This window comes from Rhodotorula toruloides (genome assembly GCF_000320785.1).
Source record: "Rhodotorula toruloides NP11 unplaced genomic scaffold Scaffold13, whole genome shotgun sequence".
NCBI lineage: Eukaryota > Fungi > Basidiomycota > Microbotryomycetes > Sporidiobolales > Sporidiobolaceae > Rhodotorula > Rhodotorula toruloides.
The window spans coordinates 252,397-278,713 of NW_015622973.1; the positions used below are offsets into that span (position 1 = coordinate 252,397).

Here is a 26,317-nt window from a genome sequence, read left to right on the forward strand (position 1 = left end):
AGAAAGACGACGATAGTTGCTAGTTCGCGGTATATCTACTCCCCCATGCTACGCCTGAGCCTTGGCCTTGCCCCCGGCCGTCTCCGCCATCAACCGCTCCGCCAAATGCGCAAAGAACTCGGCATTCGCATCCTTCCGCTCAACCAGCGCAACCGCAATATCCCGCATCTGGGTGACGAGAACGGCGACCCACTTGTGAGGGAGCTTGTGCTCCGCATACGCGACTATGGGCCCCTCGTGGCGAACTGCGAGCCGCTTGATCATCGCCTGCACGCGCGGTGAGTCCGTCTCGCCGTTCTTGAGAGCCGTCGCGAGGACGAAGGCGTCGATCAAAGGGTTGTTGTTCGCTTCGGGGTGGTAGACGAGGGTAAGGGTGTGGAGGGTGAAGGCGGCGTCGACAATCTCCGTTGGAGAGGCGGCCGAGTCGAATCCAGCCGGTGCCGGCGTTTCGGATGCGTTCGGCTGCGCCCTGGAGAGACCGCGGAAGACAGGGTAGAGATTGAGGAGAGACGGGGCGTCCATGCGATAGATGTTGCGGTTCGCGAGCATGTCGACGGCCTTGACGGCGGCGCCGCCTCGTCCGAAGCGCGAGGCAACGACCTCGGGCAGTCGCGAGTTGGGCTTGAGGAAGTTCCGCTCGTGCCACTTCCTGATGGCGTCCTGAACCTGCGTGAACTGGTGCGGCTCGGCGTTGTTGGCGAGGTTCTCGAGGATCCGGGTACTGGGAGGACTGGCGCGGAGGTTGCGGCCCTTGAGGCGGAGCGCTCGTCGCAGTTGCCGCTGTGCTTCGCCGTACTTGGACTCCTTCGTGTCCTTCGTAGCCTTCCCCGCCTCTCCCGGCTCCTCCCCTACCGACCCGTCGAGCTCATCCTCGAACTCGTCCTCGACAAACTCCTCGTCCTCGGCTGGCAGCGTCTCAGCCTTCTTGGCCTTCTTGGCGTAGGCTTTGTACGCGGTGCGCCAGGTCGTCAGCAAGGTGTAGCGAGAGTTTAGCGAGCGTGAGATGAGACGAACCTGGCGTGGTCGGGGCAAGGGCAGAGAAGGCGCGAGGGGTTGGGAGGGTTGGCCGTGGCTGACTGTGAGCAGTTGCTTGCCGCACAGTGCGCACGCAAGCCGTGCAGACGCGAGCGAACGCCATAGCGACGAGCGGTGAGCGAGAGAGTCGAATCTCGCCAAGTCCGCAAAGTCGCTCGCTCAAACTGCTCGCGGTGAGCTGCTGTGCCGTCTAAGGATGTACGAGAGTGTGTGAAGCAATGCAACAGGGCAACAATAACGCAAACTACATCTGGAGGAGAAGGTCGAAAGTAAGGGTATATCGCCGTCGTACAGCGCTCATCGCCCCATAGGCCTGAAGTGTCCGCCGGTCGGCTGAGGAAGAAGCATGCCGCGCGCGCCGCCGACACCGACGCCAGCCGTTCCGAGCGTGGGCGACATGGCGGGACTACCTGTCCCTGCCGCAGACGCGCCCCATCCTGCTGGTATCCGCATGCCGAGTCCGACGCTGGACGCCATAGACCCGTTCGACGACTGTGAAGCCGAAAGCGGAGTTTGCGCAACCGATGCACTCAGGGTGCCGGATCTTGCTCGTCCGGTCATTTGCGGCTTGAGCGGTGCAGGTGTCGCGGACGGCGTGTAGTGCAAACCGTTGGCGTCGCCGAGTACCGACTTTGGTCGTGCGATGCGGGCGGCGGCCGGTGTGGGTGCAACAGATCCGGCGGCGAGACGCTTCGCGGCGGGCGGACCCGTTGAGGTCGACGAGCTGGTTGAGCGTGCCGAGGCGCCCGTCATCTGGCGCTTGAGCGGTGCAGGGGCGGCTGCGCCGGTGTGTTGCGGCTTGAGAGGGCGTGCTGCTGAGGCGGACATGCCCATCTTGGCTCGCTGTGAGCGGTGAATGGTTGGTGTCAGCTCGTGAGCATCGGCAGCGCGGTGCTCGGGCGCACCTTCTTGTTCTCCTTCTCGAGCTCCTCCGCCCGGATCTGCTCGTCGAGGCCGTCGATGAACGAGACGCCATTGACGAGGAACGGCCGTCCGTTCTCCGCTTCCCATTGCGGAATGAGGGCGCGAAGTTCCGCTTCGAGCTGCGTGAGGAGTGGTACTTGTCAGTTTGGCGAACAATGAAAGCAGGGGGACGGATGCGCAACGCACCCTCGGCTTCTCCCGGTCGACCTGTTTCCGGTCCTTCGCTTCTTGCGCCAATCGCTTCGCCGCGCCGCGACTCTTGTCCATCAAGCGACTCGGATCTGCCGCGGCAGCCTAGAGACCACACAGCACAGAGAGTCAGCAATGACCTCCAGACCTCGCGAGCTAAGCACCGTGGGCAGGTGACGCACCTCGAGCTCCTTCATCTTCTCGACGACAGCGAAGTACTTCGCCAGTCGCTCCAACACCGGCGCCGCCTCCTCGACCTCCTTCTCCAGCCGCTCCCTTTCCCGCTCATGCGCGACCAGCAGTTCCTCCGAGACGTTGTCGTTGACGACCTCCTCGTCGTAACCGTGCGCGGCGTTCCAGACTTTCGTCGGCTCGACGCTGATCGAGTATGCCGGGAATTGAGCGAGGCGTTGAGGGTACGAGACGTAAAGGCGGTCCCACAAGGCGGTCATGGCCTCGCGCTCGCGCTGGATGAAGGTCGACATGTTGCTTCGCTTGAGCGTGAGCATGCGGTTGAGTTCGTCTTGATACTGCACCAGCGAGGAGAGCGTCAGCAACGTCAGCGAAAAGCGCTGCACGGGAAGAGACGCACGGCGTTGACCACGTCCTGCGTCGAGCCCATGTGTCGATTGACGAAGTCCTCCATCTCCTCCTCCGTCACGCCGAGCATCGTCCAAAGCGGGTAGAGCTTGTCGTACGTCGTCTGGATGAGCATGTTGCGCGAGTCCTTCTCGTCTTCAAGCTGCAAAGTGATCCGCGTCAGTCTTGTGGGTCTCGGTCTCGGTAGATCACTCGACGCACCCATTTCCGCTTCGCCTCAACGCGCTGCACGTTCTCCGCCGTCGGCAGCATCTCCCGCTTGGGCTGTCGCGCCTCGCCCACACCGAGATGCCACAAGATGTCCTCGTCGAGCGGGTCTCCGCCTGGATTGCCCTCTTCCGCCTGATGGATGCCGAGCTCGCACCGCAGAGCAAACACCTCGGAGGCGTGCGAGTTGAGCAGTTCTTTCCGGTGAGACTGTCGAGGAGAAGCGTCAGCGGTGGTAGAAACCCAGGAGAGCGCGCAGACTAACGATCTCGGCCTCGCATCTCAACAGTTCCCGCTCGAGCGCGCCCATCCTGTCGAGCTTGAGGTTAAGGTCCTCCCACTTGCCTTCGGCCGCGGCCGCCTCCAACTCGACCTGAAGCCAGTCCTTCCCGACGACCTCGCTCAACTCCCTTAGCTTCGCCTGCAGTTGCAGTATCCGCTTCCCACGCTCCTCCATCCGTCCCTTCATGCCCTCCTTGATCTGGTCCACCTCCTCGACGAGCGACAACAGCGGTCCGTCGCCTCGCTTCTTCTCCTGGCGCAGCGGTTCCCCCAGAGCCGTCTGCCAGTCATGCACTCGTCGCCATCCTGCTGATAGCCGCGCCTCAGCGTCTGCGACCTCTGCCTCGGCTGTCGTTCGCTGTGAGGCGACCGCTTGGGAGAGAGTCGAGTGAAGGGAGGTGAGGTGGGTGTCGATGAGGGGTTGAGGGGACGGCGAGAGGGCGGTGTAGAGCGCTTGTAGTATTTTCCGGTGGCTTGCAATCAGTTCCTCTAGCGAAAGTGGCGTTGTCGAGGCAGAGTCGGCCATTGTTGACTGAGAGGTGATGAGGAGGAGAACGTAGTGTTGCGAGCCGGCGTGCGGCTGGGTGCCGGTGTGGATGTGCTCAGAGTAAAGCGAAAAGCGTCTGCGAGTCTCAGTCAAACGGACAGAGCTGGTGCGAGAGAGCAGCGAGATGATGCAGGGTCAAGAGACGAGGCGGACGTCGTTTTCACACCATTCTCTTCCCTGCGAATCCACTCGATGTACGCAGGAGTGCAGCTTTCAGCTACAATAGCATTGACCCTTCCACTACAGCCGTCGCTACGATGAGGACGATCCCAACTCCAGCCGTCCACCTTCGCAGAACGGTTTCCGTCCTGCTGACAGTCACTCGGGCTAGTCCAGCTCGCCGCAGTCGGCTCAAGACCTCCGAGAGTACGCCATCGTCGGCCGGCGCTGTCTCCCCGCGTAGAAGCCGATGCTGGCGGTCGAAACTCGTGGGGAGAGTCGGCTCGCGGAGGCTGCAGAAGAAAGCTGCCACGATATGCGAGCCGTCGAGGTGAGGCAAAGGAAGCAGATTGAAGAAGGCGATGGCGAGCGAGATGGACATGTTTGAGCTGGTCGCAGCCAACGTCAACGAGAGAGCGATTTAGGGCAAGAGACACGACTTACCGGATCAGTCGTTCGAGCTGTAGGGGGAGACTGATAGGCACGAACCAATAGCGGGGTCTTCGGCTGGTAACCGTGACTGGAGGACAGACCTGCGTCAGATCAGCTCGGGGAGAGAAGGGAGGAAGCGACGGACCGTCATGCAACAACCTTTGCCGGCTGCCCTGCCATAGGACCGTGCGGCTGTCTTCTCCCCCTCCGCCACCCACTTCCGCCGAGGAGGTGTTCCGTACCCCAAGCCGAACGACGTGTTCGTCCTCGCTGATCCGGCCGCAAATGGTCTTCGAGCCGCCTTGAAGGCTGCGGCATGACTGGTCGTCGAAGCATCTGGGTGGTATGTCGGAGGGTGACGTAGGCGGAAGAAGAGGGAGCGGATCGAGGCAGGCCTGGCTGCGGGGTTGATTCGGCGGTTCCGTCAAGGCTTCGAAGCAGAGAAGTCGTTCGGCGGTAGCTGGTCCTCCCGAAGGGGACATGCCATCGAGGTTCGGCTTGTTGCAGCATTCGGCACCATCCGAAGTGGAGAAGAGGTCGGCATCGAGACACCATCCGAGGTTCTGGTAGCGGTCGAGCGGATTGGACGAGGACAGGTGGTCGTGCCAGAGGCGGGCGGGGTCCGCCGAACGCGCCGTCGCCGCATCTAATTCGAGATCGTCTATGTGGTCGATCAGCATGCCAGTAGCGAGGTGAGGTGCGAGAGGCGAATGCTGCGAGGGCAAGCGCGGTCAGGCGAAGTCGAGCTTGACAGACGAAGAAGAGCGCGCCGAGTCAAGCTCAGCAACGAGCACGCCTTCGTCCAGCGTGTCCCAGATTCCAAGCGCTCGTCCCATCCAGTTTGTAAGTCCTGCTCCGGCATCCGACCAGGTCCATGCCATCGACGCAAGGAGGACGTTGTGCCAAACTCCGGCAGACGAGATGCGGAGGTCGGTGAGAGGCGAGACATCGAAATCGCTTGCAACCTCGACGTGAAATGTCGGAAAGACGAGCAGGAAGAGGCGGAAGCCGGTCGAGAGGAGCGGGATTTGCTCGCTGCGAGTGCGTCAGGTCAGCCGATCAAGGCTACTATCCGAGCAGGATGACTCACGCTGCAGCCGCAAGCCCGTGTCCCAGCTCGTGGAACGATTGAGCAACGAGGAGCGAGCCGAAGAGGACAGGCAGGCCGGAAAGCGATGTTGTCAAACCGGGGATCTGTCGATTGGGAATCAGCGACGGAGGTAGCAGAATTGGATAGCTGTTACGCACAGCAGGCCGGATTATTAAGCCCTGGGTAGGATTGGGCATAACGGGAGATTCGTCGAGGGAAACGGGAACGCGTTTGAGCAGTCGAGGAGGGGGAATTTTAGCATCGTCGCCCGGCAAGAGCACTTGTGCCGCCGAGGCGATGGCTCGCCACGCCGCCCAAAGGAGCATGACCTGCGCGACCACTAGACCCGCGAGCGCGAGGAGGGCGCCCGTGTCGTAGCACCAAGTCAAGCGCCGCTTGCTGCTCGTCCGCCTCGTCCTCGTCGACCTGATGCGCGGCAGAATGTCCAGCAGTCGGCGTGGGGCGTCATTGAGCGATGTTGTCGAGATCGAGAAGGAGAAGGTGTCGAGGGTGATGAGGTGTCGAGGGGAGGACACGCGGCTTAGGAAGGGCTGGATGCGAGGTCGAGCGATCTGCAGTGCTACACAGAAGACCAGCCAAGCCAGCAGCATGCGCTGGCAGCCACGAGCAGCGATGTGGACGAGGGAGACCACCGTTGCTTTCGACTCTCCCAGCTCATCGTTCGGGGCAATGAAGAGACGAGGTCCTGCACAACATCTAGCAAAAGCGAAGGAGTGACATCAGGTTGCGCCAATCTCGGGGTGTGAACCGCAACTCCGCCTCCCTCCTCCGCAACTCCTGCCCTTCTCCCTCCCCTCGCAAGTGCATCACGCCCGAGGCCGCCCACATCCACCACTCACCCGCAAAGGTCATGCTCGCGCCCTCTCCAACCGCCGCCTAGCCCCGCACGCGGAACGGCCGTCCTTCCGCCTCCCTTCGCAAGCCTCGACGTTCGACCCGGAGGACGCTGCGCTGCGCAGAGGCAGACACAGACGCCCACCCCTCTAGCACTCGCTCTGACCGAGACGGAGACCCGCGAAGGGCCCCTTGTCCACCCCTGAGCCACACGAGGAACTGCACGCTCCAGCAGCCAAACCACTCGTCGCTGCCTCGTCAGGCGCATCCTCTACTCCAGTCAAGGAGGAAGACACAGGCGAGCACATGACTCTAACGCAGCGCGTGATCGGATCGAGGCCACCGTCCGTCCGAAGACGAGCTCGAAAGCTGCCGCTCCCGAAGGAGGCGGAGACGAGCAGGACACGCTCCGCTGAACCGGCCCGGACGTGCTTTCCCGCCTGACCTGTTCCTCCGGCCACGCGAAGCGAGAGCGCGGAGAGAAGCAGGCCAGGACTGAAGGGAAAGCCGCGTCTCCGAGCTGGCCGACGAAGCGAAGGCCGACTGCAGGGGTACCCCGCCTGCGGGTCGTCGACCTTCTCGAGCGATGCACGACAATCCCGAAGGAGCTGCGTTCCCGACGAGGCGGACAAGCGGCGGCTGAAGAAGCGGTTTCGACTCGGGCACCGAGGGAGGCGGCAGAAGCGAGGCTGGGCGAGGGGTTCCGGATCGGCCATCGAGACCGGGTCGAGGAGGGGTCAGGCTGTTGCGGCATGCGAGGAGGGCGAGGGTTAGCGAGCACGACCTCCAAGACCTTCTGAGCCAAGCCGAAGCGAGGCTGTCCTTGAAGGCCCCAGTGCGAAGCGAGTGCGGACACGGGCGACCGAGTGAGCAGATGAAGCGAGAAGGCGAGGAGACGGACGTAGAGAACGAAGAATCGAGACGACGTGCGCACCCGTCTTGCGAAGGCAACCTCATCATGCATCACTCGCACACCTCTTGCTCCTCAACAGCAGGGCCAGGTCCTTCCGAACCGCCTCTCTGTGCTGCTCCTTGACCCGCGAGCGCGTCGAGAAGACGAATGAACACCGCAATCCCAGGCGTACAGAACCTCTTTTCTGCTCGCTGACCGCGTCCCTTACGGCAGCAGACGAGCTTTTCCCCTCGTACCCCTTGAGACCGCCAGCGCAAGCCAGCTGACCCACAGGACACCAGAGACCGGCGAGAAGAAGCGATTGCAAAAGCGCCGGGTTCCTCGAGGGTGACAAGGAGGACGGGTGTGCCTCGAGCGCGAGGACATCCCGTCTGTGCGTAGTCACCGCTCGAATCGAGGTAGGAGCGCGACAGGCATGTTTCGCTCGTGCGAACACGGAGCGATAGACCTGCCGCGTCCCTTCTGCGCCTCTGCCTCGTCCACCTTGCCGCTCTGGCGGTGCGCGAGCTCCGCCTCCGATCACGTCCAACGAGCGAAGGAAGCCATCGATCCGCCTTCAACGTCTTGACCAGACCGCGAACGGCTGGTCTGTTCTCGCAGCGGTCCCGGACAGCGAGCAAGCGTCCGTTAGACGACCGTTCCGACGACCTCGCCCTTAACGACCCAAAGCGAGCGACCCAGAAGACGCATAGGCCCACCACTCGTCATCCTGTCGTCTTGCTCGTGGTCCGCCTCAGCCGCACCTCGCACGAAAGTCCAGCGCTGGCCGCCGCACCCCCTCGAACGAGCAGAACTCGCCGGCTCCTTCCGGTGCTGGTGTTTCCTTCGACCGAGCACAGAGCTGCGCCGTCCCGAATCGTCGAGAGAAGCGGGACCAGGCCTTCGTCTCGCACGGAAGCGCGGGTTTCCGGAGGGACCAGACAGAATCCTTCGACGAGGGCGGGCGTGCGTCCTCCAACTCGCCCTCTCCGAGCCAGGCGAGCCGTGATCCGGCCATCCTTCGAGAGCACTTCCCCGTTGACCCTGTCCAATCATCCCGCGAAAGACGCCCTCCCGCAAGAGTCGACGAACCGACCGCTTCCCTCGTCCTCGCCGTCCGCAACCCGAAACAGGCTCCAGCGCATCCGCGCGCGCGTCAAGGTGGCTGGGACTCGGACCCAGCGAGGCATGCGAGGCGCAGATCTGAGTATCTTAGGGTTAGAGCGCCGGACTGGCCGGCTTGGGGGCGACGCGTCCAGGGCGGGTGTTTGTGCGCTCGCTCGCGGGCGAAGGGGGAGATGGACCGCCGGCTGGATGCGGTCGAGAGGGCTGGAATGGTTCGACTGTGGCAGCAAGCCGTGCGTCCTCGGTAGCAAGAGGGTGTGTGGGAGGAAGGGAAGGAGCGAGCGGACGCGTCCTCGCCAAGTTGGTATCTCGCGGGGTCAAAACTGCGATGGCGAGAGTGGGACATTGCGAGGGCGACAACAACACCGAGCACTGCAAGCTGATCTACCCAGTACAACCGAAATAGCCGGCCCGACCCTCACTTTGGCTTGAGCGTCTTCGGGTCGAGGTTGAGGTCCCGCACGCAGTCGTCGCAGTACCACGCGCCGTCGGGCGCCTTGTCGAGGCCGACGCACTCGAGGTGGAACTGCAGGAGAGTAGGATTAGCGGGAGTGAACGGATCGAGTGGCAAGGCGACTTACCCATTCGCGCGAGCAGTCCTCGTTCTCGCACGCGATCATCTGCCAGCGGAAGAGCATGAGCGGATGCCCAAGAAAGTAAAATGGCGCAACTTACCTCGCCGAAACTGACGCGACTGCAGTAGCAGTACGTTGGCTCGTTCGGATCGACTGCAAGATCAAGCAAGCGTCAGCAAACTTACAGGTGGAATGAGTTGGTGTACGCACCTGGCATCCCGCTCTCCGCCTTGCGCTTCTGCGCTCGCTCCTGCTTGAGCAGCTCACGCCGCCGCTTCCACTCGCGCTCCTTCTCCAGCTCTTCCGCCGTCCGCTTCTTCCGCATCGCCCGGCCCGCTCCGTCACTTCCAGATCCGACTGTATCATACGCTTCGCGCTCGCCGAGTGCTATCGCACCGAGTGAGGTAGTTGGTCCCGGAGGCGACTTGCGGATGGCGGAAGGTGCGTCGTGCGAGGGTTGCGTACCCTCGCGCAGACCGATGACGAGCGAGTCTTCGTATCTCGCCAAGTCGGCGTCGAGGCGGCGGATGTGACGGTCAATCTGCTCGCAGCAGATGCGTCAGTGCGGGAGGAAAGGCGGGAAAAACGCGGCAGCACGCACCGCTTCGTACAAGGTGATGGCAAGCCCGACCTTGTCTTCGCCTGCTCGGACAGCGGCTGTCGCCAGTGAGGAGAGCTTGTTGAACCGCGCACGCATCGAAGGACTTGGTTGAGGAAGTTCGTCGGAAGTCGAGGTCGACGGCGCGGGAGACGGAGCGGATGAAGGGTTCAGCGTCGACGCGACGAGGGTCTCAAGGGACGTTTGTAGCTCGGCAGTGTGTGCTGGAGACAGGCAACGGCGCTGTCAGCACAATGTTTGGCTCTAAGGAGAGGGACGCACCCTGCTGTTGATCCTCCAGTTCCCGCACCAGCCGAAACGTGCGCTGATACTCCAAAGGAAGCTCGTTCAGGACTAGTGAGCGCAGTCAGGCAAACAGACGGTCAGCTCGTTCGCTCGGATCGAGGTGGGGACAAGGAAGGGACACACTGTCGTGGTACTCTTCCGCGAGCATGTCGTAGATGCGCTCCAGCTCCTCCAAGTCACGCTCCTCGACCGCCCCTCCGTCCACAGACTCTGGCTCAACCGCCTTCTCCTTCTTCTTCAGCGCGACTGTTTGCGATGAAGACTTTGCCGCGTTCGACGCGTCTGGCGCGGCTTTGGTCGCCTTTGGCGTCGCCTGAGGACCATCTGTGCGCTTCCGCTTCGCTGGCCGGGGCGTCGGAGCCATGAGAGCGGGACTTGAAGCTGATGGCGTGAGGCGAACCTCCTCGAGACGGGTTGGCTGCCACCACACTCCAGCTCAAGCGCAAGAAGTTACGATGAACCGCTGTGCATCCTCAGTACGGTCTGCGCTCGCCCGACCAGCCAGTCGCGCAGTTCGAACGGCATTCTCTCGTCCCGCCGCCATCTCCTCATCTCCCTTCCTTCGGTCGGCGTTCTCTGCGACGGCACGACCACAGAGCGTCCCAGTCTGCCGCTGCTTCTCATCTACACCTTCAAGACTCGGGAACGAGCCGGGTAAATACAAGATTGGGTGCGTGCTCGCGTCCCTCCTCCTCCTCCTTGAACGGGCATACGCTGATTTCCGTCGCCGTACCGCAGCCAACTTTCGGACCGAGAGTACCACGACGTATCAAATGCAGCGATGGACCACCTGACGGAGTATCTGGAGGAGAAGCTGGACGAGCTGGACGTGGACGGAAGCGACGTCGAGTACTCGGTGCGTCTCCTTCCTCGCTGTACCCTGTTTCGCCGCGCTGAGGACTGACTTTCAGCTGTCTACATGTGGAAAGTCGGGCGTGTTGACTGTCAAGCTGGGTGACCGCGGGACCTACGTGATCAACAAGCAGCCGCCGAACAAGCAGATCTGGCTGTCCAGCCCAATCAGGTGCGTCAGCTTGTCTCGCGATTGCGCCAGCACTCTCGACGGAGCTGTATCTTCCGCCAGATTGCTTCATACAATCGAGGGTGGCTGACGCTCGTGCTCTTCGTTTCGACTTCGCAGCGGCCCGAAACGCTACGACTACGACCTCGACCACCGCGTCTGGTTCTACCATCGCGATGGAGACTTGATGCACGACTTGCTGAACCGGGAACTGCGGGAATTGTTGGGCGACGAGACGATCTCGGTGGACTTGGCGGAAGAGGAGGACTGAGCCTGCGATTGCAACGCTGGTCGAGCATCTGAGCGATTCGTGCCGCATGCTGTGTTCCTCAGAATACGCCGGTGCTGCACTACGCGTCAAGAAGCGACGTTGTGAGCTACCTCGTGCTTGGGAAGGTCGCTCCTCGCTGTTCTCCTCTCTCCGCTCGCATCGTTGCTTCCCTCGAGCCGCAGATGGCCGACGACGTCCTCGAGTCGCTCCGCACGGCCACACAGCTGTCGCTCGCCGACCTGCGCGACCTGCAGGCACTCGCCTCGAGTTCCCCTCGATACGGCTCATCCGAGGACGAGCAGCTCGCCTACAACCTCTGGAAGGAGGAGTTGGAGCGCTTCACGGTTACTCTTGCGGACAGGCAAGTCGCGCAAGACTTGCAGACGGCGCTCCGGACGGGCCAGACACTCGAGCAGAGGGAACAGCGCAGCGCCAGGTTCGTTGTCCCTCTCATACTCCAGCTCGTCTCGGATGTGGCTGAAACGACTTTGGTGCAGGCTTGCTGCAACTGCGCACCCGTACCGCCGCAAGACACCCGACTCCGCGTCGACTTCCGCTGTCCCTTCGACTGTCCCGCTCGCCTCTACCTCCGGAGCCCTCGGTCACGCTCAGAGGCTTGTCTCTTCGACGCCGTATTGCATCTCGTGCGCGGACGAAGTCAATGGCGACGCCGCGAAGGCAACCTGCGGCCACTTGTTCTGCCGTCCTTGCCTCGTCCGCCTCTTCCGCCTTGCCACGCGCGACGAGTCCCTCTTCCCACCTTCTTGCTGCAAGACTCCTATCCCTAGCACCCTCGCCATGCCTCTGCTCGACGTCGAAGACGGTAAGGCGTACAGGCGCGCGGTCCAAGAGTACAGCACACCCAGGCGTCTCTACTGCTCGAACGGCAAGTGCGCCGTGTGGCTCGGCGCACTACCAGCTTCGAAGCAGGATGTTGCGTGCGGGAAGTGCGGAAGGGTGACTTGCTCGGCTTGCAAGGCGCCTGCTGTGCGTTGACCTTCTCTCCTGACATTTCCAGACGCTCTCGCTCACCGCATCCCTTCCCGCAGCACGATGCCAAAGTCGCTTGCGCAGACGACCTAGACGGAGACGCCGCGCTCAAGCTTGCTGCTCAAGTCAACGGCGTTCGCTGCCCAAAGTGCCATCGAGTCGTCGAGCGGAATGGTGGTTGCCCGCACGTGTGCGTATCGCTATCCTTCCGCTCACTACGACGTAAGCTGACGCGCTACCTCTCCAGCGTGTGCCTCTGCAGGACTGACCTCCAGATCCCGGCGCCTGGCTGAGGAGCTTGATAAGGATGATGCTTGAACGAGGCAACGAGGTCTTGTAGCACGAGTGTCGCATGCCTCTGCAACTACTCTACCCGCTGTCGCTTCACCTCGACCTCCCCATCCTGCATCGCAACGTCCTCTTCACGAGGTCGCTTTGGCGTACCGGGTGTACCGGGCATGGTAACGTCCTTTGGCGGTGGCGTCCCAGGCTCGTCCCCACCTCCAGCATTCTTCCGCGCCGCATCCTCCGGCTCAGGCGTCCCCGCCTCCTGCTGCTGCGGCTTGACATCCGATACCTCCTTCCCCTTCGCAACTTCCGGCGACTTCCGCTCGTGCAACCCTAGCACGCTCGAATCACTGTCGTACTCCTTCTTCGGCGTAGCCTCGTCCACCGCCGCATCCTTGCCGTCTACCTCCGCAAATCGCTCCTCCTCTTCCTCCTTCCTCCGTCGCTCGTCGTCAACGAGAGACTCGAGCTTCTCGACGTCGCCTGCACCGATCAAAGAGAAGTGGCGGAGATGCTGTGTCGAAGCAGCGCGGATGGCGCGCCAGTGCAGAGCTTGCAGGCGAATCCGTTTCTGCGAAACGAGGCGTGTCAGTCGCTCCTTTGGCCTGAGCAATGCAGGAGCGTACCTGCTCAAGGGTTGCCTCAATCTCGTGGCGTTGCGAGCTGTTAGGTGCGGCGCGAGCAAGCTGAGCCTCTTGCTGCTTGACGCGGTTCTTCTCGAGTCGATATTCTCGCAAGATGTAGTTGAGCTCGTCGTCCCTGCGCGGCTTGCAGTCAGTCGAAGACCAGATCAAGAGGAAGACGCGGACACACGCGACATTCGGCTCGAAGCCATCCAAAGTCGTCGTGTTGTGCTGCCACGTCCGGTTCAAGTTCGGGTTTCCCATCTTGTAGGGGAACTTTTTCGTCTTGCGAGTCGCAGCGCGGAGCTTGGCGCGAGCCTTCTCCGACTCGGCGGCGGCGTCGAGCGAAGGCTTGGTGAAGGGTGCGCAGGAGCGAAGCTTCCAGTCCATCTGCAAGTAGACGAGTCAGTGTCGGAAAGCGGCAGACAGAGAAAGGCGGACGCACCCAGTTCTGTTCGCGCTGGAGTACAAGTTGAACAGCCTTGCGGAACCGTCGACCGCCGTCCATCGAATCGAGCTCATCGAGTGTCCGGCTCCGCATCTCGCGAATCCAAGTCTCGTTCTCCGTCTGCAGGACGAAGGGCGAGAGCGCGGCGGCGTTGAGCGGGTGGAATGACTGTACGCGGGTTCGCTCGGCGGGCGTGAGGCTGAGGAGGTACTGGAAGAGGATGAGCATTTGGACGAGGATTTGGCGGCGGAAGTTGGAGTCGGCGAGCTGCGAAGCGTGGCGTCAGCATGCGTCTCGCAGCAGGTGTAGGAGACGCCCAACGCACCTCAAGCTCGAGCAGGTTGCGGCTCGTCAAGAACTTGGGGAAGAAGTACTCCTCCAACCCTTCCTCCGCATCGACCTCGCTCTCCTTCGCCTTCCCGCTCACTGCACCCTCCTTCGCAGATCCTGCAAGCTCCTTCTCCTTCTTCGTCGCAGCGGCGAAAGCGGCGAGCGTCTGTCGCAATCCGTTCTTGAGCGTCCGGAAGGGGTCAGCGTCGGCGGATGTCGATGCGGCAGGCGGCGCGGCGAAGAGGAGAGGCGGATTGTTGAAGACGCGCTGGAGAGACCAAAAAGTGGTGTAAAACTGGGAAGGGTTGCCTGCGAGACCCGGTGACCGACGTCAGCCGGGAGAACTGATCGAAGGGGAAGACGGGCAGACGCACTCTCCGCTGGGTTCTCTGCGTCCTTCGGCAACTCCTCCTCTTCGCCCTCCTCGACCTCCATTTTGACATCCTCCTTTTTCGCGTCCTCCTTCGCGCCCTCCATCTCCTTCTCCGCCTCCTGCTCAAACACCGTTCCCTTGCCAATATTGAAGTTGCCCCTGAGATTCACACCGCTCTTCTCGCCCAGCGGGTAGGCGGAACTGAGGAGCATGAGAATGCGGCCGCTGAGGATGACGGACTGCGATTGGGAGCGGGGAAGTCGGCGGAGGAGGTCGTTGAGCAGGCGGAGAAGGATCGGACCGCGGCCTCGCTGGTACTCCATGCCCTGAGAGAAAGCAAGAGCGTGAGAAGAGACGCTCGGCAAGGGAAGACAATCTCTACGCACCTTCGTCAAGGGTCCGACTCGCGACTCGATATAAGCGACGATAGGCTCGCATGCCGAGATGGGCCTGACCTCCATGAGCGCGGCAAGGACGCTCAAGGGCAACGTCTCCTCAGTGTAGCCTGTTCGGCGCAACATCAGCACTTGCACGAGAGGACACTCCTGTGCAAGCGGACGCACCCTCTTCGTATGCCGCCAAGAGCAGGTCGAGCGCGTCTTGCAGGTGTGCAAGTTCGGCTTCGTCGGCAGGATAGACAGCCTGTCGTATGCATAATGTCAGCAGACAGCAAAGAGGGTGGAGTGGCAGGCGAGTACTCACCGTCTCGTGAACGAGCTCCTCCAGCGTCCGGTCGACCGTGACGAAGCAGACGTCCGCCTTTGACCGGTTGTCCTCCGTCAACTCGCTCCGCTTGAGCGCCCCACATCGCTCGAAAGACTCCTTGACGAGCTGCCGAATCTCATCGCCTGAAGCAGGCGATCCGGCGGTTCTCCGCTCCTGCAGCTGTCCTGCCAGTCCGCGCACTACCGTCTGGATTCCTTGACGATATGCCGTCAAGCCCGTCGCTGCCATCGTGTCCTGCGAGGCGATGTCGAGCCGGGTTGTAAATGTTGAGGAGGGAGGTGGAGCTGGATGGACAGCGGATGGAAGGGGAGCGCTGGTCGGAGGCTGGCAGAGCAGCTTAGAAGCCCTAGTAAACCAGCAAGCGGCCAGCGAGACGAGGTGGAGGGACTGAAACTCGTCGCTCGTTCGCGGACGAGGTTGGTCTCCTTCCGCTCGCTGCACACGGTAGATGGGCGCGTCAGAGGCGGTGGCAAAGTACAACGGGTAGTATGAAGCAGGTAGGCGGCCCTCGTACGTGCTCGCACGCCCGTCTCGCGATGGACTCGCTCGTTTCAGCGACGGCGACCTCCTTTCGCTCAACTCGGACAGGATGGTTCGCTTGGGCCGTGGAACGCTGCCAACGGATCTTCCACGCTGTGCATTCGGAGCTACACGCAGATCGAGCTTGCGGCTGGGCGAGCATCGATGCTCTCTCCCTCCTCCTCCTCCTCCCTCGCTCTCGCTCTGCACCCGCTGCTTGCGCCCGCAGACACGCTCGACTGGCTCACAGACGACTTCAGGAGAGCCCCGTCGCCGTCGCCTGCTCACACGAGCTGAGTGTAGGCGTCGCTTGGACCCTTCCCTCTCGCCCTTTCACGACCAACCTCGCACGCTCTCCCGCTTCGCCCGCCGAGTCCAGTAGCACATCAAGCGTGACATATCCGCCTCATTCAGCCGACCACTCGCGCGCGACCACCGCCGAGTCGCGACCCACTCGTTGACCTCGCGCGACTTTGACATCTCCCTCCTTCCCTCGACTTGCGCCACCGCACCACCACTCGGACCCGCTGTGCAGCACCACGCCGACATGGCTACCGGTCCCAACTACCAGCAGGTCCTGCCGCCCGGGCTGCGCTGGGCGGGCGTCGAGGAGGAGCTCGTCGTGCGCGACCCGAGGGGCGAGGGGGCAGTCCACGGCGTCTACCACCAGCCGCAGCCAATTCAGCAGTACGGTTCGAGCCTTCAACACCGTAAGTCGCCTCACGAGCGCGAGCGAGCCCCTCCGAGACGTGCGCATCGAGCTGACCGCACCGTCTCGCTCACCCAGCGTCTGTCCCGCCTACGCGCCGCTCTTCCACAGGCATGGTCTCGCTCAGTCCGAACTTCACGTCTCCCAACGCGACGAGTGTGTCGTTCAACGGTACCGCCAGCTTCGCACCACTGCCTTTCCCACCGAGCGAGCACCCGCTTCCTCCTCCTCCCGAAGACAACCCTGTCTGTCCCGTCTCGACTGCCGCCGACACCGCCTCGTCGCACGACAAAACCGGCCCTCCTCCTCCGTACAGCGAGCAGCCAAACCTGACCGAGCATCAGGCAGCGATCCCCGGCGTCGTCCTCTTCCAGCAGCCCATCGTACCGGCGCTTCCGCCTCCCTTGCCTGCCCCTTCGTTCCGCCTGGCTCGCCCGCCCTCGCATCCTCAACCGGTCTACGCACCGATCCTTACGCCTTGGCCACCCGTCCCGCTGCGCCATATCGATGCTTACCTCGCCGGCGCGCACCCTTACCCCCAGGTGTACCCCTCCGTCCCGGGCTACCCCCTCCTCGTGCCGGCCTCCATGCCTTCCCCTCCCGCTCCTCTCATGTACCCGATTGGGAGCGAGAACGTCGCGCATATCGAGCCCCGCGTCGAGCCGTCCCCTCCTCAAGCCCAAGTCGCACCCATGCCTGTCGCACCCATCCCTATCCCTGCACCTGCTCCTCTCCCGCTTGCGCCGCTCAGCGACATCACGACTGCAGTCGCGACGTACGGAAGCCCAACCGAGCCGACGCTCAGCGCCTGCATGCACCGAGGCTGCTACGCTCCCGTCTTCTGCGAGCTCTCGCCTTGCGGCTGCCGCCTCTGCCGCGACCACCTCGGCTGGGTGATCCGCAACGTTCGCACGCTCGACGTCGAGGCGAACAGGTTCCTCGCGCCGAACGAGGCCAAGGAGACCAAGGCCAAGACGAAGAAGGTCTTCCGCTGCGTCTCGTGCGGCGCCGAGTCCAGCAAGGCCGACCCGCCGAGTCGTCGCACGCCGTCATTGTCGACTCAGCACCCCGCTGGACCTTCGGGCGGAGTCGCGCAGGAAGACTTTCGCTCCTTCTCGATCAAATACTTCTCGAGCGGACCGACTCCGTACGCTCCTGCTGCCGAAGAGCCGGCCGAGCAGTCCGCTGCTACCAACGACGCCTATGCTGCGGAGGCCGGCGTGACGGGCGACTCGAACCCTGTTCATCAGTCTCCTGCGACGATCGTCAGCCCGTTCAGCTCGATGTCGTCGATGTTCGTCCCGTCGTCCCACGAGCTTGGCGTCGTGCAGCACACGCAGGCTTCGAGCATGATGCCGCCGACTACTGCGCCGTCTGTCGCGCCACCCACGGCCGCGTATTCCGGCCTTCCTGCGAAACCGCTCGTTGCCCGCCCGCCTTTGCCGCCCTTGCCGCATGACTTCCGCTTCCCTGCGACGGCTCCTCCTCTTCATCAGGAGCAGCAGCGCGCGCAGCTGGCGACGACCGCCCCGCAGCAACAGCAAGTTCCGCCTGCATCGACCTCGAGCATCGGGCTTCCCAGCGCGCTATCTGCCACCGAGCGTCCAAGCAGCGCGCTGCCGGCCCCTCAGCCGCGCACGCTCGAGCAGGCGAAGGTCGAGGAGACGCAGCATGGCGGTCGCAGGTCCGCAACCTCGCCGCCCGACCTCATCATCCCGAACCCGCTCGAGACGAAGATCACGGAGACGAAGCAGGTCGACACGCCTTCGTCGCTCAGCAGCGAGTTGACGCTCTCGTCGACGTCGCCGTCGCTTCCGACGAAGCAGCAAGCCGATCCGCCCGCCGCACCAGTCGGGCCGCCTGCCACGCCGCCGACGCAGCCGCTCTTCCGACACGAGCAGCTCCCGACACAAGGTCAAGCGTACGCGACAGGCCTTCCCGTCTTGACTCGCCCGTCGTTCCCGCCGGGCAGCATCTGCGTCGTGCCGCGCTCAACCTCCGGTCCCTTCCCGGCAACTCACCACGCTGCAACCGTCCCGAACGTGCCGGTGATCACCTGGACCGGCGGTCGTCAGAAGAGCCACAGCTTCCACGCCTCGAATGGCGTCTTGCGCCCGGCTGCCAAGTTCGACGGTCCCGTCGCTGCGCGCAACATTCCGCCACGCCAGCCGCCTGACACCTACCCGGAGGCCGACAGCGTCCAGCTCGAAAAGACTCGTTGGCCGCTGGTCAAGGCTGAGAACGTGAGTTTCCCTCCCCCTCCCGCTCAGAGTCTTCGCTGACCGTCGCAACATGCAGATCCCATTCCACACCAAGAAGAGCGAGATTGAGGCTTGGCTGCCAAAGGATGCTCTGCCGCCGAAGGACGAGGTCGAGATGCCCATCCATCTCATCCTGCACCGGTGCGTCACGCTGACCTTCCCAAGCTCGCATTCCGCTTACGGTACCGTCCACAGCGCAACCGGCCGCACGCTCCCGCACTGCTACATTGAGACTGCCTCGATCGACACGGCTCGCAGGTTCATCGAGTTGAAGGACAAGAGCATTCTTGGCGACCGCACCGTTCGCGTCAAGTGGGAGCGGCCGGGCGAGCTCCTTCGCGACGTGAGTCCAGCTGAGGTTCGCCTCGTCGTTGCTGAGCTGATCACTCGGCGCGCCGCAGCTCTTCGGCCAAGACGCCTACTTCAGGCAGCCGAGCGTCACGCCCGCCGCCGCGCCCCTCCCGCTCCTTCCGCCGCAAGGCTTCAACCTGCCGGCGCAGCTCATCTCGCACAACGACTTGTGGTACTTGGTGTCGTACTGCGAGAAGCCGGTGCGTTCCTCCTGCCGTTATCTCCGGAAGTCGTCGCCAACGACAGCTTCTCTGCAGATCGACTGGCGCGAGCGACCGGTTGAGCGTCCGTTCTACGCCATCGTCTCTGTCATCGCCAAGGTGGGCGAGGCTTCTTCGCAAAACCTGATGACCGTGAGCTGATACGGGCCTGCCTCGCAGTTCCCCTGGTCTCGCGAGGACGTCTGGAACGCAGAGCTTCGCGACAAGGTCTTCCACGCGACGCTGGGTACCTCGAGCGCGTGTCTCAAGCTTGCTTCATCCTAACTGATCCGTTTGGCTCGGCGACAGCCATCTTCAACAAGGCTCAGGAATGCTCGACCTGCGACGAAGGCATCGGTTTCAAAGCGATCTGCAAGTCCATCCTCCACGCAGCGGAGCACTGTCCCGGTGAGTTCGTCTTTCCATCCGCGCACATTCGCCGCTGACGTACTCGTCATCGCCCAGCCTTCACGGCAGAGCAGAAGGAGATGATCCGCAAGACGAACCGCACCTCGTTCGACCCGTCGCCAGCGAACTTCCCGACGCTCCCCTCGAGGCTGCCTCCTCCACGTCCGATGCCTCTGCCGCGAGCCGGGCTGACCACACCGCCTCAAGTCGCGCGATCGCTCCCATTCACGCCCGAGTCGCAGTCCGACTCGCCCACTCGTCCTGGCAACTCGCACGTCGTCCCCTCGCTCGACTGCGACGCCTACCCGCCCTCGCCGCCTGAGCAACGCTCGCCGGTTCAGCCTCGCAAGAGGCGCACGAGCTCGTCGGCCGGAGGAGAATCGCCCACCGAGGAGACGTCTGCTCTCGCTCGTCACTGGCGCGGCGGAATCGGCAGGGGTTCAGGAGCGTGGACGAGCTACACGTACAAGGCGCCTCTCAATGTGGCGAACGGCGCGAAGATGGTCGAGGCGCTTCACCAAGGCGGACAGCCTCGCTTCCCCCCGCCCTCCTCGCCGACTCAGCCTCGCGGCCCGCCTCAGCTTCCCGACACGCCGCCCGCCTCGCCGCAGACCGAACGTCGCAAGGTTAGCAGCACGGCGCAGCAGCAGGACGCGGTCCACTCGTCGTACGGCGGCGAGAACGTCGTCGGTTGGGCAAGCGGATGAAGGCGGACAGGCGGCTCGACTCCCTCGCAAAATGTACACTGCCTTCTGTACATAGTCTTCGTTGTACGACAGACCCTAAGCCGCTCTCTTTTTCGGTTGTAATCGACGTTGTTTTCTGTTCAGCGCGAGGTCGACGCGTCCTTTCGCGAAGTCAACTTTCATCAGTTCGCTCGTCCTCCTCGAGGCATTGCTGTGCTTGTTGCTACTCGAGTCTAACTCTTGCTAGCCTCGTACTGTTCTGCACCCGTCCCGCCCACCGCAGCAACCGCCTCTCTCGCCCGCCTTGACCCCCTCCTCATGCTCGCTGTCTGACCTCGCCCACACCGCCGCGCGCGCACGAGGAGACCATGTCGGACGACGACTTCGACATCGAGATCATTGACGATGCGGCCCTCGGCGAGATCGACGCCATCGAGTCGGCGTACGCGACCGGGTCTGCCCTCCCTCCTCGCTCGCTCGTCAACAAGCCCGGCCTCATGCAGCGCGATCTCTTCGGCGGCGTCGTAGCCCCTCCTGCGCAGAAGCCGCCACCCAAGGCAGGGCCGTCACGGACCACAACGAGCGGTTCAGCCGGGTCGGCAGGAGGAGCAGCAGGCGAGACGAGGGCAAAGGTGCGGTTGAGCAAGACGTGGGATCCCGCAAGCTTCGCCAGGCACGGCTGGAGCAAGAAGAATGCGGCGGTGGCCAAGGCCAGGGCGAAGGGGAAGAGCGGCAAGGGGAAGCAGCGGGCGTACGCTTCGGACGAGGACCCTTGGGACGAGGAGGATGTGTTTGACGATGACGACGAGGACTCGGGTGGCGAAGAGTTCTTCGTCGACACGACGTACGACCCCAGCGCCCCGATACTCCCGATCAAGTGGCCGCCTGACGAGCAAGCCGCCAAGACGTTCATCTACCCCGTCCAGGCCGACAAGCCCCTCCGAGTCTACCAGTACAACATCGTCCAGCGCTGCCTGTACGAGAACACGCTCGTCAGTCTGCCGACCGGTCTCGGCAAGACCTTTATCGCCGCTGTCGTCATGTGCGCACAGTCCCTTCCCGCTTCTTGCGACTCTAGCTGACCTCCCGCCTCGCAGGCTCAACTTCTACCGCTGGTACCCTCGCGGCAAAGTGCTCTTCCTCGCGCCGACTCGCCCACTCGTCACGCAGCAGATCAAGGCGTGCCACTATATCGCCGGGATTCCCCAGTCCGACTGTGTCGAGCTCACAGGAGGGACGCTGCCGAAGCTGCGAACCGTCGGCTGGGCGACGAAGCGCGTCATCTACTCGACGCCTCAGACCGTCGAGCGCGATTTGGCGAAAGGACGACTCGACCCGCGCGACGTGACCTGCATCGTCGTCGACGAAGCGCACAGGGCGAGCGGAGACTACGCTTACTGCGGCGTCATCCGCTACATGATGTGCCGCAACCCGCACTTTCGCGTTCTCGCGCTCACGGCGACGCCCGGCTCGAGGGGAGATGCGGTCCAGGAGGTCATCGACAACCTGCATATCGGACGCATCGAAGTTCGCGCCGACGACTCGCTCGACATCCGCCAGTACATCCACAAGAAGTCGTTCGACCTCGTCGTCCTGCCGCTCGGCCCGCAGCTCAGCGCCCTGCGCGACAAGTGGGCGGAGCTGATGAAGCAGTACATCAACCCGCTCTACGCCGCCCGCCTCCTGTGGTCCAACGATCCCGTCATGCTCGCCCCCTTCGCCGTCCAGCAAGCGTACGTCAAGATCAACGGCCTTCCCGGCGGCAAGCGAGCGAACGGCAAGTTCTTCCCGATGATCAAGACGCTCGCCATGATGGCTCGCGCGATGGAGTACCTCGTCATCCAGTCCGTCACGTCGTTCGAGTCGAATCTCAAGGACATCGAGGCCGCCGGCTCGAAGAACCTCATCAACTCGGCGGGCTTCCGCGAAGTCGTCCGCGAAACCGCTGGCTTGCGCAACCGCGTAGGCTATGTCGGCCACCCGAAGATGGAGAAGCTGCGGTCGATGTGCCTCGACCACTTCAAGTCGGCGCAGAACGAGCGCGACGAGTTCACGGGCGAGAAGCGCGAGACGAGGGTCATGATCTTCTGCAACTTTCGCGCCGTCGTCGAGGAGATCGTCGCTTGCCTCAACACTCAACGGCCGCTCATCAAAGCGACGCCCTTTGTCGGCCAGGCCTCGGCAAAGGGAGTCAAGGGCAAGTCACAGAAGGAGCAGCTCGAGGTGCGTTCATCTGAACTAATTCTTGCGTGCCGTGCTCACGGCTTCGACTTTGCAGACGATCAAGAAGTTCAAGGCGGGCGTCTACAACGTGCTCGTCGCCACGTCCATCGGCGAGGAAGGACTCGACATTGGCGAGATCGACCTCATCATTTGCTACGAGGCGAATAAGTCGCCCATCCGCATGCTCCAGCGCGTCGGTCGAACAGGTCGTGCGCGCGACGGTCACATCATTGTCCTCATGGCAGAAGGTCGCGAGGAGAAGAACTGGGACAAGGCGAACGACGCGTACGCCGAGGTCCAGAACGCCCTCACCTCGAACAAGATCTTCGACCTGTACGTCGACGGCGAGCGCATGCTGCCCGACCACATCAAGCCGGCGTGCGAGCAGGTCCAGATCAAGGCTCAGCCGCTCGATATCGAGAAGATGACCATGAAGGGACAGACCCGCCTCGAGCGCAAGGCGTTGACGGAGAGCAAGAAGGAGAAGCGCAAGGTGGACATCCACGCCAACGCTCCGGACGACGCTTTCCTCGGTTTCCGCACCGCCGGGCAGATGGCCGCTGCCAAGAAGGAGAAGCCGCTCCCGCCGTCGCAGGTCCTGCGCAATCGCAAGGCGGCTGCGTTGCTCACGCTCGAGGAGGAATCGTACTTGCGGTCGCGATGGCAGCACGACTCGAGCGGCAAGTCGGTCAGCCCACGAATCTTCGACCTGGAGGATCTTCCATTCGAGCGCGGCCTGTCAGGCGGAGCGCACCGGATCCCCCGCCACGGCGAGCGGCATCTCGATCTCCTCACCGCCATGCGCGCAGCGGAGCAGCTCGCCGACTCGAAGACGACGGCTCTCGACGCCTGGCACGACAAGCACTCGAAGGCGTTCAACCCAAAGCTTGTACAGGTCTTCCGCGCTGAGGATCGGCAAGGTCTTCCGCCTCGACACAAGCGACTCAGGCGCCCTCCGCCAGTCGTCGAAGACGAGCCTCCGGCGAGCTTCCCCGTCATGACTGGTTTTCCGGCAGCGCCGTCATCCTCGATGTTCGGCACGGCGGATCAGCAGAGCGGACGGCCACTCTTCCGGCAGCCTTCTGCTCAGGAAATCGACCCCCTCGCAGCCGAACTGTTCTCGTCGCCTCATCGGCGGAACAAGCGCGTCTCCGTCTCGCCCGTTCCTACCCCCTCTCCTCCAGCCAAGCGCGACTCTCGCTCGACGCCTCCTCATGTCTCGTCTCCAGTCCGACACGCCAAGCCGCCGTCGCGGCCAGCTAGTCGCGCCTCCCAACACACCAAGACTCTCGACCTCTCCAACCTCGACTCGGATGACGAGCCGCTCGTTCCCCAGCCCAAGAAGGGTGCTCCTCCGCCCCAAGAGCCTGCCGCGCCGGCCAACACGAGCTTTTCGATCGACCTCGACGATGACGGCGACTTGGTCATGTCGGACAGCGAGCTTCTTGCCGGCGCTGTCATTCGCGGTCCCTCCAAGTCGACCTCGCCCCCCAAGCCCGCCCTTGCGAAGCCGAATGGCATTGTGCTGGCAGGTCCGAGCAAGGCGACTGGCTCCGCCATCATCATCGAAGATTCGGATGACGAACCGCTCGTCGCCGCGCCCGCGAGACCAGCAAGGACAGTCTCCGCGCCCATCCTTCCCGCCCCGCAACCCGTCCGTCCCGCCGCCGCAGCCTCTTCCGCCTTCCGTCCTTTCGTCCCTCCCCGTCCTTCACTCTCCCAACCAGCGGCGACGACCGCCAAGCCCGCTTCACCGCCGGCCGCTGCCCCTGCTCCTGGCGCCGCGCCGTCTTCGTCCACCTCTTTCGATGCAGGCGATGACTTCTCGATTCTCGAAATTGCGGAAGACGAGCTCGATGCGTGCATCGCTCAAGCGCAGGCTAAAGCGCAGCAGCCTCAGCCGATTCGCGCCGATGTCGACCGCGACCGCCAGGAAATGCCTCCTCCGCCTGTCGCTCGCCATGTCGTAGCCGGCCCGAGTACCGCAAAGGCCGCCTTCCGACCTGCCGGCTCATCGCCTGCGGTCCCTGCTGGCGGCGCTCGAGCAGTACCGATGCGCCGACTTGCCGTGCCCGACTCGTCTTCATCGCCTGTCCTTGCGAAGAAGCGGCTCGGGCCGCCAAGGCGGGACGTCGAGGTTGTGGTGGAGATCACCCAGCGGGAGCGGCCGAGGGAGAAGAAGGGCAAGGCGAAGCTGAAGCGTGGGAAGGAGGCGCGCGAGGATGCAGCGCAAGGTGAGGACGAGGACGAGCACGTTCGAGCGAAGAAGCGGCGAAAGGGCGTTGTCGAGGATGACGAAGAGGAGGAGAATGGCGAGGATGCGCGGCGGAAGAAGAAATCGAAGCGCAAGGACAAAGGGAAGCGCAAGGCGCGCGAGGAGGAGCAGGAGTCCGAAGAGGAGGAAGGCGACGACGCTGAGCGACGACGCAAGAAGGCCAAGAAGAAGGAGATCCTCACGCACAAGCAGGCATCTCGCTTCGGCATCTTCGACATCGAAGCCGTGAACTCGTCTGCCTCGGGCACAGAAGCTTCGTCTGAGGGCTACTCGTCTGAGAACTCGATCGACCGCGAGTTCGTCGCCGCGACCTCGTCCGACGTCCATTCAGACGACGACGCGCAGCAGCAGTTCTACCGCGATAGTCTTGCGACGCAGGCTCCGCCTGGCTTCGGCACACCCGTCTTGTTCGGCAATCGCGCCGCGAGGTGGCAGGAGAGGATGGGCAGAGGGTTGAAGCCGATACCAGTCACGCCCGGCTCGCAGGAGGAGTTTGAGCGCGAGGACTGGAGGTGCGTTTGCGGCACCTTTCCCGTGATCAATTCACGCTCTCGTTGTCGAAGCAAAAACTGATTCATGGTCCGCACTACCGCACAGCTACGATTCCTTCGTTGTGCACGACGACGAGGAAATCGAGTACGAGACGAGCAGTCCCGGCGCGCCAACGAGATGACCCACAACCGCATTCCGCAACCTTCGCATGGCTTGTTTGAGACCTTTCTATCGTTCCCGCGTTGTTGTACAACCAACCTGCATCCTGCAAAGACAGCTCGATTTACTCGCTCCCTGTTTTGGGTCTGTCCAGCGCAGTAACGGGCTGGCAAGAGGAGCACAATGAGATCGTTACAACAAAGCAAGAAGTACTGCTGCTCAACAAGACGAACGGACGACAGATGGACGAAGGAGAAGGTGAGGGGATCAATGCTGCCGGCTGCGTTTCCGCCGGAAGCTCGCCCCGTCTTCGTCGCTTTCTGGCTCGACACTTGCGCTGGCTGTGTGTTCTGCCGAGCGGAGCTCGATCGACTGCGAAAGACGAGATCGAGTCGGGGGTCAGTCGGGAGAAGCGCTTCGAGGAAGACGAGGAGGTGGGCTGACCCGCTGATACGTCGCGCTGCTCGCGCTAAACATCCTCTCTTTCTCTGCCGCATTGTCACCAGGCCTCCCGCCCCTCTTGCGGTCTCCAGACGAGCTGCTCGGCGCCTTGAGGTACGAGTCGTAGCCGCGGATGATGTTGCCGAATTGTGCGGCGGCGGCGGACGAGGACTGGGAGGTGGAGGAGGATGGAAAGAGCGAGTCGGAGAGGTAGGAGCCTTCGAAGGCGTAGATGGACGCTTCGAGGGTAGCCTAAGGAGGAGGAAGGGGCGAGTTGGGAGGGTCAGCACCGCCTTGTCGGAGGTAGCGCATGTCGAACCGATTGTATGAAGCTAATTTGTCACACCCGAGGCACCAGTGCGCCCACCAGTGCCCTCTTGGGCCCGCAGGCCGCGCTCATCTGTTCGCGGAGGAGGGGAGGAACAGCCTCGACTCACCAAGTCGCGGTCGATCTTGCGCTTCTTCTCGAGCATCCCACGCAAGTCCTTCCTGCTCTGCTCGAGCTTTATGCGCAGATCCGTCGGTGAGAGGCCATCCAGCGGGTGCGGCTGTTTGGGAGGGTCGTTGGCGGTGGGAGGAGCAGCGGCGCTTGTCGGATCTGGCTGGGGTGCTGCTGAAGTCGATGCTGTAGCTGTGCTCGTGCTCATCGTGGCCCTCCCCGAGCAGCAGTGAGTGGTGGAGACCCAACTCTCCTCCTCGCTCTCCTT

General features: G+C 63.0%; 10 protein-coding genes across 10 annotated transcripts; 4 read left to right on the forward strand and 6 right to left on the reverse strand.

Moving 5' to 3' along the window:
* Window positions 1-48: 48 nt before the first annotated feature.
* RHTO_01419 (uncharacterized protein) lies at window positions 49-1,138 on the reverse strand (the record flags this gene model as incomplete). Its single annotated transcript, XM_016415101.1, has 2 exons — window positions 49-944; window positions 1,015-1,138. The coding sequence occupies 2 exons, from the start codon at window positions 1,136-1,138 to the stop codon at window positions 49-51; spliced, it is 1,020 nt and encodes a 339-aa protein (XP_016272891.1).
* A 194-nt stretch (window positions 1,139-1,332) lies between these two features.
* On the reverse strand, window positions 1,333-3,763 carry RHTO_01420 (microtubule associated protein; the record flags this gene model as incomplete). The annotated part of the gene is made up of 7 exons (XM_016415102.1): window positions 1,333-1,878; window positions 1,941-2,078; window positions 2,146-2,253; window positions 2,331-2,678; window positions 2,741-2,890; window positions 2,950-3,165; window positions 3,221-3,763. 7 exons carry the CDS (start codon window positions 3,761-3,763, stop codon window positions 1,333-1,335), a joined length of 2,049 nt encoding a protein of 682 aa, XP_016272892.1.
* A 620-nt stretch (window positions 3,764-4,383) lies between these two features.
* RHTO_01421 (S2P endopeptidase) lies at window positions 4,384-5,791 on the reverse strand (the record flags this gene model as incomplete). The annotated part of the gene is made up of 6 exons (XM_016415103.1): window positions 4,384-4,404; window positions 4,433-4,476; window positions 4,521-5,088; window positions 5,170-5,410; window positions 5,466-5,569; window positions 5,624-5,791. The coding sequence occupies 6 exons, from the start codon at window positions 5,789-5,791 to the stop codon at window positions 4,384-4,386; spliced, it is 1,146 nt and encodes a 381-aa protein (XP_016272893.1).
* Window positions 5,792-8,755: 2,964 nt separating this feature from the next.
* Window positions 8,756-10,180, reverse strand: RHTO_01422 (inhibitor of growth protein 4; the record flags this gene model as incomplete). Its single annotated transcript, XM_016415104.1, has 7 exons — window positions 8,756-8,863; window positions 8,919-8,957; window positions 9,013-9,065; window positions 9,123-9,453; window positions 9,514-9,734; window positions 9,793-9,864; window positions 9,940-10,180. The coding sequence occupies 7 exons, from the start codon at window positions 10,178-10,180 to the stop codon at window positions 8,756-8,758; spliced, it is 1,065 nt and encodes a 354-aa protein (XP_016272894.1).
* Window positions 10,181-10,271: 91 nt separating this feature from the next.
* On the forward strand, window positions 10,272-11,108 carry RHTO_01423 (frataxin; the record flags this gene model as incomplete). The annotated part of the gene is made up of 4 exons (XM_016415105.1): window positions 10,272-10,486; window positions 10,555-10,672; window positions 10,728-10,840; window positions 10,958-11,108. 4 exons carry the CDS (start codon window positions 10,272-10,274, stop codon window positions 11,106-11,108), a joined length of 597 nt encoding a protein of 198 aa, XP_016272895.1.
* Window positions 11,109-11,290: 182 nt separating this feature from the next.
* On the forward strand, window positions 11,291-12,391 carry RHTO_01424 (IBR finger domain containing protein; the record flags this gene model as incomplete). The annotated part of the gene is made up of 4 exons (XM_016415106.1): window positions 11,291-11,544; window positions 11,606-12,095; window positions 12,158-12,288; window positions 12,361-12,391. 4 exons carry the CDS (start codon window positions 11,291-11,293, stop codon window positions 12,389-12,391), a joined length of 906 nt encoding a protein of 301 aa, XP_016272896.1.
* A 71-nt stretch (window positions 12,392-12,462) lies between these two features.
* RHTO_01425 (THO complex subunit 1) lies at window positions 12,463-15,114 on the reverse strand (the record flags this gene model as incomplete). The annotated part of the gene is made up of 8 exons (XM_016415107.1): window positions 12,463-12,957; window positions 13,013-13,145; window positions 13,200-13,399; window positions 13,455-13,724; window positions 13,783-14,096; window positions 14,162-14,486; window positions 14,547-14,665; window positions 14,724-15,114. 8 exons carry the CDS (start codon window positions 15,112-15,114, stop codon window positions 12,463-12,465), a joined length of 2,247 nt encoding a protein of 748 aa, XP_016272897.1.
* An 838-nt stretch (window positions 15,115-15,952) lies between these two features.
* On the forward strand, window positions 15,953-20,041 carry RHTO_01426 (uncharacterized protein; the record flags this gene model as incomplete). The annotated part of the gene is made up of 9 exons (XM_016415108.1): window positions 15,953-16,115; window positions 16,193-18,357; window positions 18,413-18,516; window positions 18,571-18,718; window positions 18,777-18,926; window positions 18,984-19,046; window positions 19,107-19,173; window positions 19,236-19,334; window positions 19,392-20,041. The coding sequence occupies 9 exons, from the start codon at window positions 15,953-15,955 to the stop codon at window positions 20,039-20,041; spliced, it is 3,609 nt and encodes a 1,202-aa protein (XP_016272898.1).
* A 347-nt stretch (window positions 20,042-20,388) lies between these two features.
* Window positions 20,389-25,191, forward strand: RHTO_01427 (ATP-dependent DNA helicase MPH1; the record flags this gene model as incomplete). Its single annotated transcript, XM_016415109.1, has 4 exons — window positions 20,389-21,062; window positions 21,118-22,243; window positions 22,299-25,030; window positions 25,116-25,191. The coding sequence occupies 4 exons, from the start codon at window positions 20,389-20,391 to the stop codon at window positions 25,189-25,191; spliced, it is 4,608 nt and encodes a 1,535-aa protein (XP_016272899.1).
* A 245-nt stretch (window positions 25,192-25,436) lies between these two features.
* RHTO_01428 (Histone H4 acetyltransferase, NuA4 complex, Eaf6 family protein) lies at window positions 25,437-26,257 on the reverse strand (the record flags this gene model as incomplete). The annotated part of the gene is made up of 3 exons (XM_016415110.1): window positions 25,437-25,541; window positions 25,614-25,862; window positions 26,048-26,257. 3 exons carry the CDS (start codon window positions 26,255-26,257, stop codon window positions 25,437-25,439), a joined length of 564 nt encoding a protein of 187 aa, XP_016272900.1.
* Window positions 26,258-26,317: the final 60 nt, after the last annotated feature.